Source organism: Chrysemys picta, chromosome 1, assembly GCF_011386835.1.
Source record: "Chrysemys picta bellii isolate R12L10 chromosome 1, ASM1138683v2, whole genome shotgun sequence".
Lineage (NCBI taxonomy): Eukaryota > Metazoa > Chordata > Testudines > Emydidae > Chrysemys > Chrysemys picta.
Window position 1 is genome coordinate 321,108,898 of NC_088791.1, and position 15,017 is coordinate 321,123,914.

The following is a 15,017-nucleotide window of genomic DNA, read 5'->3' on the forward strand; positions in this document are numbered from 1 at the left end:
AGGGAGCAGATGCTGCAAGACCTGGTCCTTATGATGCAATGCTGTGTGCCGCAATGATGCCAGAAGAGTTAATACTGGAGTGGCGCAGGAAAGTGTCCTACCATGGTGGACGAAATAAGGCAGCCCTTCCCAGAAACCTTCTGCAAAGGATTCCAGAGTACCGCCATGAAAGCTTCCTAGAGATCTCCATGGAGGATTCCCGGGCACATAATCAGTCTTTTTCAGAGAGCACCCTCTGCATAGCTGGAGTGGCCACCGATAATCACTATCCCAATTTTTAAATTCAGATTCAACATTAAAAATAATAGCATGTAACTCCCACAGTGTGACTGAAAATGTGTACTCACCAGATGTGTCTTCCCCGGCATCACGCTCCGTTGCCAACTGGTCCTATGAGAGGATGGGCTGCAGAGTTAAAAAAAGGTCTTGGCTGTCGGGGAGAATGGATCCTCCGCTTGCTTGCACCGCATTCTCCTCCTCCTCTTCGTCATCAACAATGTCCTCCTTGTTGTTGCCAGAGGTCACCCGGGCTCCTGGGAGGTATCTACGGAGCATTTTGGGGTAGTGGTGGGGTCACTGCCTAGAATTGCATGCAGCTCCTCATAGAAGTGCCATGTCTGTGGCTTAGAACCAGAGCAACTGTTTGCCACCCTTGTCTTCTGGTATGGTCGCTGAAGCTCCTTTATTTCCCTGCAGCACTGAACATAAGAACGGCCATACTGGGTCAGACCAAAGGTCCATCAAGCCCAGTATCCTGTCCTCTGACAGTGGCCAATGGCAGGTGCCCCATAGGGAATGAACAGACAGGTTATCATCAAGTGCTCCATGCCCTGTCACCCTTTCCCAGCTTCTGGCAAACAGACGCTAGTGACACCATTCCTGCCCATCCTGGCTAACAGCCATTGATGGACCTATCCTTCCTGAATCTATCTAGCTCCCTTTTGAACCCTGTTATAGTTGGCCTTCAAAACACCCTCTGGCAAGGAGTTCCAGAGGTTGACAGTGTGTTGCATGAAAAAATACTTTCTTGTGTTTGTTTTAAACCTGCTACCTATTAATTTCATTTGGTGGCCCCTTGTTCTTGTATTCTGAGAAGTAAATAACACTTCCTTATTTACTTTCTCCCCACCAGTCATGATTTTATAGACCTCTATCATATCCCCCTTAGTCGCCTCTTTTCCAAGCTGAAAAGTCCCAGTCTTATTAATCTCTCCTCATACGGAAGCTGTTCTATAACCCCTAATCATTTTTGTTGTTCTTTTCTGAACCTTTTTCAATTCCAATATATCGTTTCTGAGATGGGGCGACCACATCTGCACACAGTATTCAAGGTGTGGGCGTACCATGGATTTATATAGAGGCAATATGATATTTTCTCTTATTATCTATCCCTTTCTTAATGATTCCCAACATTCTGTTCACTTTTTTGACTGCTGCTGCACATTGAGTGGATGATTTCAGAGAACTATCCACACTGACTCCAAGATCTCTTTCTTGAGTGGTAACAGCTAATTTAGATCCCATCGTATATATATATTTAGGACAGAGGCATGCAAACTACAGCCCGTGGGCCACGTCTGGCCCGCGGGACCATCCTGCCTGGCTCCCGAGCTCCTGTCCCAGGAGGCTAACCCCCGGCCCCTCCCCTGCTGACCCTTCCTCCCCCCCCCCCCCCCCTGCAGCCTCAGTTCGCTCACTCCGCTGCAATGCTCTGGGCGGCAGGGCTGTGAGCTCCTGGGGCAGTGCAGCTGCAGAGCCCGGCCTGACCCAGTGCTCTGTGTTGCGTGGTGGTGGCGTGGCTGTAGCGCCGCCAGCCACTGGTGCTCCAGGCAGTGCAGTAAGAGGGCAGGGAGCGGGGGAGCTGGATAGAGGGCAGGGGAGTTTGGGGAGATGGTTATGGGTCGGGGCGGTCAGAGAGCGGGGAACAGGGGTGTTGAATGGGAGCAGCGGTGGGGGGGCATTCAGGAAGGATGGGGCAGCAGGGGGCAGTGAGAAGGGGTGGTTGGATGGGGCAGGAGTCCCGGGGGGGCGTCAGGAATGAGAGGAGGGGTTGGATAGGGCAGCGGTAGTCCAGGGGTGGTCAGGCGACAGAGAGCGGGAGTGTGTGGATGGGGCAGGGGCCTCGGGGGGGGCACAACCCCCTCCCCTAACCGGCCCTCCATACAATTTACTAAACCCGATGCGGCCTTCAGGCCAAAAAGTTTGCCCGCCCCTGAGTTAGGATTATGTTTTCCAATGTGCATTACTTTGCATTTATCAACATTAAATTTCATCCGCCATTTTGGTGCCCAGTTACCCAGTTTTGTGAGATCGTTTTGTAGGTCTTCACAGTCTGCCTGGGACTCAACTATCTTGAGTATTTCTGTATCATCTGCAAATTTTGCCACCTCACTGTTTACCCCCTTTTCCAGATTGTTTATGAATATGTTAAATAGGACTGGGCCCAGTACAGATCCCTGGGGGACACCACTATTTACCTCTCTCCATTCTGAAAACTGACCATTTATTCCTACCCTTTGTTTCCTATCTTTTAACCAGTTACCATGAGAGAACCTTCCCTCTTATCCCATGACTGCTTATTTTGCTTAAGGGCCTTTGGTGAGAGACCTTGTCAAAGGCTTTCTGAAAATCTAAATACACTATATCCACTGGATCTCCTTTGTCCGCATGCTTGTTGACCCCCTCAAAGAATTCTAGTAGATTGGTGAGGCATGATTTCCCTTTACAAAAACCATGTTGACTATTTCCCAACAAATTATGTTCATCTATGTGTCTGACAATTTTGTTCTTTATGATAGTTTCAACCAATTTGCCCGATACTGAAGTGAGGCTTACTGGCCTGTAGTTGCCAGGGTCACCTCTGGCAATTTTAAAATGTTGCGTCACATTAGCTATCCTCCAGTCATTTGGTACAGAAGCTGATTTAAATTATAGGTTACAGATGACAGTTAGTAGACCTGCAATTTCACATTTGAGTTGCTTCAGAACTCTTGGATGAATACCATCAGGTCCTGGAGACTTATTACTGTTTAGTTTATCAATTTGTTCCAAAACTTCTTCTAATGACACCTCAATTTGGGAGAGTTCCTCAGATCTGTCACCCAAAAAGAATGGCTCAGGTTTGGGAATCTCCCTCACATCCTCAACAGTGAAGACCCATACAAAGAATTCATTTAGTTCCTCTGTGTGTCCCTGATGTAGCCCTTTCCCCCCCATACCCTGTGCAATTTTGGCATAGATGTCAGCATTTCTTCTGCTGGTTCAAAGCTCTGCCTGCAGACTCTTCTCCCCACACAGCAATAAGATCCACCACCTCCTGTGTTCTTCATGGGGGAGCACATTTGCGGCCTTGAGCATCCATGGTGATGAGCTCTCCATGCCGATCAAACAGGAAATGAACATTCCAAAGTTCCTGGGGCTTTAACAGGTGAGCGGCTGTTTCCTGTGTATTTGGCTGAAGTGCAATGGAGCTGAAAGTGCTCTCCAGAGCGGTGACAGTGGAGCACTGAGGGACACCTTCTGGAGGCCAATTCATTCGAATTACACAGCGCAGTGTCTACACTATCCCCATGTCGATGCGTGGATGTCGACTGAAGCGCTACGCCTCTCATGGAGATGGAGTACAGAAGTCAACTTTACAAGCTCTTTAGGTTGGCGAAAGGGACTCAGTAGGGTAGACATATGCATTATTAACTTGACCTAACGTGACATATGTCAACCTAACAGTGTAGGTTAGACCAGGCCTAAATATAGCTATGATATATACTGCCTGTAAGCCATTCTTCTGGATGAAAGGCTTGATCTTAACATCTTAGGATGTTATACATTAGACTATGATAATTTGGAGGTTGGGGTTCAGATAATTATATTCTGGGTCAGGATCATCTCTCCTCATCACCTCCAAAAATGATATTGTTGCCTTAGAAGATATAACCTCTAGTCCACAAAGCATTCTCTGAAAGCTGGCAGTATGGAAAGTTGGAGGAAAAGACCAACATCATGGCAATTCTATTTGTAGTCAGAATAATATCCCTTTTAATACATTTTGGTGAAGTTCTAAATATGTTTTGCAAAACTTCTTGAACCAATACACACTTCAAGCTTTCCCCATACCACAGCCAGTCTCTAGGTTATCCCATCATTATCTCAACTGTAGTCACATGAGCCTATAGTAATTAGTATTCAAGGCTGCTGTTGCCTCTTATAAACTTATAGCTTGTTCTGTTTTTAAATACATCATTATAACTTAAATTCCATCGTCAATGCTGAGACTTACAGATTGGAAATACAGTTACAAAGAGCAAATATCTCTCTTCTTTTGTAAACAATGGTGGCATTTCAAAACAACTAAAACATACTTCTTGTTTCTGAAAGCCAATTCACCTCACACCACAGCAACAAAAAGACTGCAGTGGGTTTGACTCTTCAACAAACATTTATTCTTCTGTCTGAGAATGTAACATCTTCTCTGACAGCAGACTTGCCGTTAACTTCCTCAGTGCACCAAATGCTGTGTTTTCTGACAGTTGACAGCACCAAAAAAACCCTTGACTGCCATGAGGTTGTAACATTTTCCTTTAAACATATGAAATGATTTTTTATAATTTTGTCTTTCAATGCATTTATTTGTAATTTAAGTCTATCCATGAATTATGTGAATTGAGATTCTTTTCAAGGCTTCTGCATTCATTCCTTCAAAGCTTTTCCATTGATATTTAGATTTATAATTATACTTATTTGTATTTACCCACCACATGTACCTTTTTCAGCTCCCTGTAAGAACAATGGTTCTCATAACATGCACCTCAACAACTTAGTTCACATTGCATCTGGCATTACTTCAAAGCCAGTTACAATCTATATGGATAGTCAGAGTTAATATAGGACTAACAATAGAATTATCAGACAACGTTAGGCTACATTCCCACAATGTGGTCAGATCCAAGCCCCACTGACTTGAATCAAGCACATACGGGTGCGGGCTCTGCTCACGAGCATCACATTGCAGGATCAAGGCCTAACATTGTCTTTTTTTTTGTAATTAAGATTGGGATCTTAATTTGCTTTCAGGAAAATTTTGCAGCTTTAAGAATGTGCCGTGAATTTAGTAAAGCACGAATTATTACAAAAATATGTATAGCAACAGCCCAATGTTGACCCCAGAATATTTAAAGAATTCTTTAATAGCTCATGGCTCTGTTATGTTCTGTTAATTTCAGATTTAGGACAACTATATTCAAATGTTTTTTTAAAATCCCAAACTTTATTAATTATTATTTATCATGTGGAAGGAAAAATATGACCAACCTGTTCAGTCCCATCTCTGTTTAATACATTTACACATTGATTTTGGTCAAATCTTTGGGTGTAATGTCAATTTTACCAGAAATATGTCTTTAAAATAATTGCAGGCTTATACACAAAACTCCACTTTATTGGTATAATAGGAAGTTACATAAGATAACTAGACTTAATTTTCAGAAGTTCAGGCATGCACCTGTGTATGCTTAATTTGCACTTACATTTGTTGTGACTGCATGTGCATTCATGTTATTTGTGAGAGCACATGACCAACCCACAACTAATCATCTGGATATACAGACACCGTGACTGCTTGTGCAATGGTGCATATTGTGGACTTAAGCTTAAGTCTTTCCATGTAATTGGTTAGGGCCAGCCTGTGAATGGCCCTTGCACAGGCATACAGATGAGGAAAAGAGCTTCCTTACACTTGTGTGGCTGTGCAAGGACCATTTAAATACCAGTCCCAGTGCTCTATGGAACACAGGAACGGCCTGCTTCTGCTCCTCACCAGACAGCAAGTCTAAAAAGACAGTGAGAAGGGTAGGGCCTGTGGAATAGGGCTGATGCCCTGGCAGAGTAATCTGCTTCATGTCAATAGATGGAGCAAACCTTTCATCCCCTGAGGTGTGATCTCTGGTGATCCTTCTCTGCTGGTACAACTCTGCACTGTTCCCTTTTCAGCATAGTGGCATAAGTGCCACAGTCCAGCCCTTAATTATATTTGGTGCAGTCCTTTAACGATTTACACAGGTAGTCCTTACACAGGTATGTAGTCCTTATTGTCTTCAGTGAGAGTAACTGTCTGTGTAAACACTACCTGCTTGAGGAAGGATTGCGGCATCAAGCCCCTAGGCTCTTAAATACATTTTATATATGTAGATGTTACAAAATTTGGCAGGCCAGACAGAAAGATGTCTGTGCAACTCATTAACAGGGAAGGAAACAAAAACAACTGCTCCCCTCCATTCAAAAAAACCCAGACTCCTCTGCAAGGATTTGTACTTCAGTTTATCCCAAAGGGCAGTAAAACATCTGCACAAAGTAACAGAAGCTGTTTCTGATGTGTTAGCAGTGTTTGTTTCAGAAATGATTGCAAAGCGAAAGAAAGAAAGAAAGAAAGAAAGAAAGAAAGAAAGAAAGAAAGAAAGAAAGAAAGAAAGAAAGAGCTTACTTGCCCATAACTTACAGGAGAAGTTGTCAGCACAGTCTACTGCCTTCCAGCTCTCTCCCTGAGCAGAATGAAGTTAATATACTCCCTTATTTCCCAGCCTGCCTTGTCCCAGGCTAAGACTACTACAATTACCCTGGTAGACTACTTTTCTCAGCCTGCCTTGCCTTCCTGGTTCTGAGAAAGAGAAACTGAAACTACCATGAGCCAGCTGATCCCTCATCTCTCAGGGAAGTTTCAGCCCAACCTGCTTTATGGAACTTTACTTTCAGGCTCTAAAGTTAGGGTCAGCAACACTGTCATCTTCTTAAACTGCAGAGGACTTCACTGAGACCACAGAGCTCACTTGATAACCATATTTCCTGCCCCATAGGTATTTTACCAAGGAAGCCTGGAATGGAACAATATCAGCTCTGGAGGGTTCCCCTCATAAATCCTCACAGAGCGTGTACATTACAAGAGAACTTCTGTTGTCCCAAGAAATGGTATGACAGCACTGTGTCCTCCTAATAAAGTCAATTTTTTGGCAAATGCTCTGCATTTTTACCCTTTATTTGTTGTCTGTGGGGCAGGGTTCAGTACCTAGGATGCAGTGCTCCATTTTCATGTCACCACCTTTTATGGAGGAGTCCCTATAAACTTTATCGTTAAGAAGATTTGTTGTTCCAATGGGGATTCAATACCTTTGTTCTAACTGAAAAATGTATATTGGCCCCAAATTTATGACACTTAGACTAGAAATAAATTTTCTGAAATGTTGTAAGTAAATCCATTCAAGTATCAGGGGGTAGCCATGTTAGTCTGTATCTATTTCTGTGATAACTGCAACGGACAGAGGTCCCAACTCATAGCACACAAGTACTGCATGAATCTTATGTAATTTACAGCTCATGCTCAAGTAAAATGTGAACAGTTAAAATCATTACATTAAAAAAAATACAAAAAATGTTGAATTTGCGCATAGAAAAGATGGCTTAATCATAATAAGGCTCATCAGCTACTTTTATTACATAATAATTGTAAATATAACATATCAGACAGAATACAGATAGAAGATACAAAAAGAAGCAGAACAAAAAAAACATGTTTGATTTTCCTTTCTGTTCAATCTCTGTGGGATTGCAATAGTCAAAATATGAGATTGCAAGAAATTAGAACAGAAAATAAATTCCAGTACAATCTTGAGAAACTGCCACTTTTGTGTCTGGCATTATAGTACTGTAGATCATTTTTACATCACCTCACAAAGATGCAATGTATTCCAATCCCAGGTCATTTTTTTTTAAAAGTTGTAAACATTTTGGGGATGTATACACCTCTGTTTTAAAACTAATATTTAACATATAATGAAACCAAAGCCATCGCACAGCAAACAGCTCAGCTGTTAAAAAAACCTGACTGCACAAAGTTAGTGTACTTTCATCTTACTGATTTTTTAAAAATAATGCAGCTCCACATTGGATCCACTGGTCTTGGTTTCCTCCACAGGGCACATCAATATTCGTCACCACACAGTCCCTCTCAGCACTAGTATAGACTGGCAGGGATATGCACTCCTCCGGAGAATACGGACCGTATGCATCCTGTCAACAAACCACCCATTAGTTATAATTTAAAAATACAGTAGGTATATTAACATGACTCAAGAACAGTCTCAGATGACACGGTATCCAAAGAAGAGTCAGAAGTTATAATGTGATAAGTGCAACCTTTGGTAGGTGTCAGAAGAATAATCTGTTGGCTAAGTCTGGGAAGAGGGAAGAGAAAGCAAAGGTTTCAGAAAAAGTATTTTTCTCTAGACTTCTGACATAACTCAGCATTTGAATTCTCTTTACTGTGTCTGTCAGTTTTGAAGGGTAAAATGATAACATCTGACATCATATAACACCTGGACCAGAAATCTAAAGCAGGTTGAATTAGCTCCCATGAGCACAGTTCCAACACTTTCCACTTCAAAGATTTTTAAAGTCTCCTGCCAACCAAGCTACTCTTATTTAAGCCATTATTGTCCAAAGAAACATTTACATATTTTAACTGGAATCGTTACAAAGAAATATTCTTGGGTTTTGACCTGCAGTGAGTAGAAAGAGACCAAGACAAAGTAGTCTTGTTTTAAAATTCCAGAATAGTCATTTCTAAATTCTGACATATAAGTCAGTCTGTGCAGGATTGATGTGCAGGGTTTTTAAATGACTGAGTTCTTACTCATCCTTGTACTCACTGAAGGAATTGTCTACAGCAGTTTCAGCCGGAGTATGATTGGGCCTCTGAAGTAGAACAAGAGCTGCTGCAAAAGGGAAATGGTTATGAAGGAGAATGGGGTGTCCTGGAGGATATGACTTGTCACACATCCTGAGATGCACAAACTGATAGGCAGCAGCCATTGTTTATGTATAAAAAAAATTCTATTTAGTTCTGCCCTTGGGCAGACAGACAGAACACTACTCCACACACATTCCCCTTCCCCATTGTTGCAGACTACTTTGAGGATTTTTTGGTGTTTATTAGGGCATTGTTCAAACAATGAATACTGTTACTAGGAGGGCTCTCCAGGCCACAGGGAGCTGCTCTAACTTATCCCAGGGACTGACATGGTCCCCAGCCAGCAGCAGGACAAAGGGATCACAAAGTTCGTAAGCTCAGCCAGACCAAAGGATCTGACCCACAGTGTAAAACCTGCCTACTGCCTCTTCCATGCTCTCTTTAAAACTGACAGACAAGAGCTTAGATAGAAAGGGAATCAATCACAAGTATAAAACAAAAAAACCTTACATGCAATTTTAGCAATCGAAAACATGTAAAAATATGTAAAATGATTGAATATTAGTTAAAACAAGAAGGGTGGATGCTTTCACTAGTCATATACAGGGAAATGCATTAACTCTTTACAGCAATATTCACTACAGTGGCAGGTGGTGGTGTTTGGCACCTCTGGAAAATAGACCATTTCCATTAGGTGCTTAAATAGGGATTTAGCAAGTTAACTTTAGGCACCCAGGTTTAAACAGTTTGGCTGAATTTATTTATAATCAGATATTCAGATATGCATATACTTACTTCATTACTGTGCACTATTAGCAGCAATGCTGTTACATGAGGATTACAATTATCTGCTACATTTTGTTATGGAGGAACAAGTGAGCCAGGGGCTGAGGGAGCCATGGCTCTGCCTCCTCTTGCCCCACAATGACCAGTAGATCTGGATGTAGCCTGAAAAGTGAAATATTCCCTCCCCACTCCTAGAGCAAGAGGGAGCTAAGGTGAATTGTGGCTGACGCACTGTTTCCTCTGAGGGCTCCTCCTGGTGCACTGCAACTATAAAGGACTGAGTTTAAAGGCTCATTCTAGCCCTTACTCTTCTGCAGTATTTAACCAGCCTTTAAAACATGATACAATACTTTGATAGAATTCTGGGCAATAAGTGTAGTCAGAAAACCAGACTCCTCACAACACTCAAAGTCTCATTTTATATTCTCAGAGAAGTGTCAAAGATTTTTGTGAAACAAACAACAAGCCCATTTGACTTCTGTCAGTAAGGAACTGGAACAAAACCGAAGGGTTCTTTTAGTGCAAATCAAACAAGCATGAGTGAGTAAAGTTTCATTATTAGAAACCATATAATATCTCAAAACAGGAAAGAAGTTAAAATGCAAACAATGATTGTTTTCAGCACTGTGCCTTAGACCTGAATGTCTAGCCATTTTTGAAGATTTTTATTGCTGTTGTAAGTCAACTTCCCTCATCTTTTCAACACCAGGGGTGAAATCTTATCTCCAATGAAGTTAGTGTGAGTTTTGCCATTACCTTCAATGAGGCCGGGAATGCATCCCACAGCTTTAAGTTCTATTAACTTTATGGGACAAACATATCACTCGTACTTTCCTCTTCTGGAGATAATATTGTTTGCCTCGTGCCCTGTTTTGTTGTCATTACATGTCTGATTAACAGAGCATAATGCATGCAGAATATCTATCTGTGTTCATGGCACCTGCAATAGCTAGAAGAGAATGGTCCCCTTTAAAGATAATATTAATGCTATGTTTTGGCTCTACCAGTAACTGTATAAGGTTGATATGAATTTACCTTTCCACTTTCTGAGGCTAAATAGGCCACCTCTGTTATGTTCCCAAACACTGGCAATTCTAATTTTGAAAGCCTACTCTCAAAATAAGTTCTTTTGAACAAAGCAATGACCAAGTAGTCTGCAGATACTTTCCATTCATAGACAAGAGCTTCTTAATTTTGAGATGTCTACCCGTATATCTTGTTTCTCAGGCTTAAATTTCATAGCAATGAAAGAAAGGAAGAAAGAAGATATGCCTAATTAGAATAACAAAATGTAGTATGCTCACACATACACAGTGGCACACAAACTGAATGTTGGTGTGCACTGGGAAGATACCACGGTGATGGGTGTGTTGTAAGACTTTAAACAAACTATAATAGATTGAAGAACTGACACATGAGAACTGTATTCTTTGCCTAGGTCTTTAAACCATATTTGTCTTATCTTTTCTGATAACTGCATCTGTTTCTCCATCAACTTAAATATTGCAATCTTAATAAGGCCCACTGTGTGTATGCATTATGCTACAGTATTTAATTACATGATCACATGCTATTTTTTCTACAGGGCCCCCAATTCAGTCTGTCACAGGATGGGTAGTGCAAAGGGAATGAATCAGGATTATGCAGTTAATAAGGATGTTGTCCGTAGTATCCCAGACTCATTCATACAGAAGGTGGAAGGTGTGTAGTGAATGAGGCAGTGGAGTGCAGAAAGAAAAGGGATCATCTCATGGTTAAGACAGATGAATTACACCCTGAACAACTAGATTCTATTTCTGCTTCTGCCACAACATGATGCTGAGCAACTCATTTTAAACCTTTTTTTTTTTTACCCAGTGGCCATTAATTGTGTGTTCCTTGTTTTCTGGGTGCCCAATTTCAGATACTTCAGCACAGGCTTAACTTTAACACATGGTTGAGTGCTTTGCTGAACAGGAATGGGATTACTCACTATACTGCTTAAGGTTAAGCATGTTGGGTATGTGCTTTGCTGAATCGGAGCCTCAGTGTAAAACAATTTATATTTTCCCTCGACCCAGTAACTCCTAAGTCTAGAATAACCATATTTAGCGAAAACAGCACATTTTGGAAAGTTTAGGAATCTGTTCATTTCCATTAACAAAATAAGGATTTGTAAGCATTTTTTACTTAGTGAACTGAAAACTGCTTCATTAGCCTTGTCTACATTTTTTCTTCACGTTTTCAATAATCGTAGGTTCATTGATGATAGCAATGGTGGGAGATCCAGTGTAGACCAGCTGCTAGTGTTTTACCCACTGTGTTCTCATACTAAATCTTGATGTGGCGATTAGTCTATATTAATGCTTTCACCATGGGCATCACTAGTTTGGCAGCACTGGTGGTAGCAAAGAATTGGGACATTTTAAGAAAAAAGTCTAGTGTAGGTGCAGTTAATATGTCTCAGCTACAGAGCCCCTAATGTCTGTTTACAGATATTCAATTAGAGGCACTGTTACTTCTGGGTCAGGAAAGGGTACAGCAATAACAATGAAATATCTAATGTGATCCTCAACACGTTTTATTACTTACTACTGGCTAAATTTATTATCCCAAAAAGCTAACTTTGTCTGAAGAGTTCACCAGGTTGACACATACCAAAAACCACCATTTGCCACTTTCATTTGTTGTACAGGCCCTTGTTTGCAGGATGGGAGAAAAAGTGACACAAAACAATGGAAAATAATGTACAGCTAATGAATCTACTGTAATACAGAAGTGGAAAAAACATCCCTCCCTACCTATATACCGTAATTCTTGCTTTTCTGTATTTATATTTCTATATATTTTCCATAGTTCTGTTAAGCTTTTTAGTTTGCTTTTTAGCTACAGCTTTTATAAGCTTGTGATTTTATTATGCTACCCCATGCTTTGAGAAATTGCTATGTAAGACACATTTCTTTGCAGCTTCTGATTCCAGTATTTAACAAAGATTATTACTATAATTGAAAAGTTGTACAGGTTACAATTCTTACAGTTTGGATTACTTATTTTGCTTTAATCTAATTCACTTCAATAATCACTGGAATTCATTTTTCATTAGGTATAAGAAGGGGTAAGGGTTTTATTTTTTTCCCTGCCGCTCGTAAGATGTTCTTTACTTTAAGTCAATTTTTACATTATATGGTGTTAAAACTCTAATGGAAAAAATCTTTTATTAAGAACTTCCAAATACTTTTATAAGTTTTAATAAATATAATTTTGAAAATGTATGATCATATATTTAAAGCAGAGAAAATAAAAATAATAAAAGCTTTGATTTGAATACATTTCCTCTTTACAGCGGCTTTCTCTTCATTTGTTTGTTACTATTTAAAAAATATTGGCCAAAATGTAAATAAATCTGCCATGTTATACATGACTGTTTGTTCTATAAAAACTGGGAGTTGATCATTTTTTAAAAGAAGAAACAAACAGATCAGCAACATCATACTGGAAAGCTATTACACAGAAGAAAGGAAACTATAAAAGTGTAGGTCCTTTAATAATTTAGTACCTGTGGAATCCAACCCATGTAACAAGGGAGAACTGATGACACACTGGGAGAGTCATGCTGGTTTTCTGAAAGTCGATGTCCATCAAAACTGCAACCTTCCAGTTGCAGGCCACTTATCTGTAATGGAAACACACAAAATATTCAGATATATATTAGAGCTTAAAATGTCAATAATGATTATACTGTGCCCTAACAAAGGCATGGATAGTCCTCTGTATTGTGACCAAGTTCTAAATAAAAGGAAACTAATTATCATAACATTGCATGGGAGAAAGAGAAATAGGATTTAAAAAGATCTAGACTATTCTTCAGAGTGAATTTCCTCTGGTTTGGTTTAACATTCTTTGAAAATGCTAGAGAACAATACCTGTAAATGTCATCATTTATGAAACTGCAGGTGCCCTGGCATTAGATTAATATACATATAGTGGCAACAGCCAAGTAAACATTTATTAACAATGTCATAAAACAAAATTACAAAAAATAAAACTACACAACAACAAAAAATACAACAATAACTGAAAAGGGAAGGCTTCTTGCTTGGAAGTTTGACCTAAGCTTTCAACTAATAGAATAAGCTCCTGTATGTTTTCTACAGAAGGAAATAAGATAATTTTCTACTTATACTCCATTCAGAAATAATATGGGGGGGGGGGAGAAAGAGGGATGAAAAAAAAATAAATGTTAAGCAATATGAAATAAGATTTTAGGTTAAATTGCTATTGAGTAAAACAAATTTAACGGGTTGAATGCAAAAGTAACTGTCTCCATATTGTTCTACTTGTAACATATTTTAAATGAATGATTTTAACAACAATGATCACATCAGCACTTTCAACTTCTGAACTAAGAAAAAGTATTTTTCCTGCTTTAAATGGAATTTAAGCTCTGCATGGATTAATGACAAAGGAGACCCAGTGTGTGTGTAACAGCAGTTCTTCTAAAAACATTCCCTTTGAAGATCTATACTCTTGGAGTCAGGTACTTTCCTTTACTGCAACACATGGGCAACTACAAGTCAACGTGAAAAAACAAAATTAATGATATTGCAGAAAACTCTCCCCCTCAAACAATGAAGTTAACCAAAACAGAGTAAAATTGTATTACAGAGACATGGAGATTGATTCTAAAAAGACGGTTACTCACCGTTGTAACTGTTGTTCTTCGAGATGTGTTGCTCATATCCATTCCATTAGGTGTGTGCGCGCCGCGTGCACGATCGTCGGAAGATTTTCTACCCTAGCAACACCGGCGGGTCGGCTGTGGAGCCCCCTAGAGTGGCGCCTTCATGGCGCTGAATATATACCCCAGCCGACCCGGCGCCCCCTCAGTTCCTTCTTGCCGGCTACTCCGACAGTGGGGACGGGGGGCGGGTTTGGAATGGATATGAGCAACACATCTCGAAGAACAACAGTTACAACGGTGAGTAACCGTCTTTTCTTCTTCGAGTGCTTGCTCATATCCATTCCATTAGGTGACTCCCAAGCCCAACTTAGGTGGTGGGGTCGGAGTGAGACATTGCTGTGTGCAAAACCGCTGACCCGAAGGCAGCATCGTCCCTGGACTGCTGCACTAGTGCATAGTGAGCTGTAAACGTGTGGACTGATGACCAAACCGCCGCTCTACAAATGTCCTGTATCGGAACATGTGCCAGGAAAGCAGTCGAGGAGGCTTGGGCCCTCGTGGAGTGAGCGGTGAGGTGCGGTGCTGAGACACCTGCCAGGTCATAGCAAGTCCGGATGCAAGACGTAATCCAGGAGGATAGGCGTTGTGAGGAGACCGGTGAGCCTTTCATTCGGTCGGCCACCGCGACGAAGAGTTGCGTCGTCTTTCTAAAGTGCTTTGTGCGGTCAATATAGAAGGCCAGGGCCCTTCGCACGTCCAGGGAATGGAGACGTTGGTCCTGGCGAGTGGCATGTGGTTTGGGATAAAAGACCGGGAGAAAGATGTCCTGGTTGATAT

The 15,017-nt window shown here is 40.9% G+C and overlaps 1 protein-coding gene across 3 annotated transcripts in view; it reads right to left on the reverse strand.

Moving 5' to 3' along the window:
• Positions 1-7,456: 7,456 nt before the first annotated feature.
• The window catches only part of DYNC2H1 (dynein cytoplasmic 2 heavy chain 1), a 418,528-nt gene continuing 410,967 nt past the window's right edge, over positions 7,457-15,017 (reverse strand). For all 3 annotated transcript variants that reach the window (XM_024099590.3, XM_024099589.3, XM_024099588.3), the window contains 2 exons: positions 13,056-13,172; positions 7,457-8,055 (listed from right to left, as the gene is read on the reverse strand). In XM_024099590.3, coding sequence (XP_023955358.2) covers positions 7,897-8,055; positions 13,056-13,172 — 276 coding nt within the window. In that variant the 3' untranslated portion in view covers positions 7,457-7,896. The remainder of the gene's footprint in view (positions 8,056-13,055; positions 13,173-15,017) is intronic.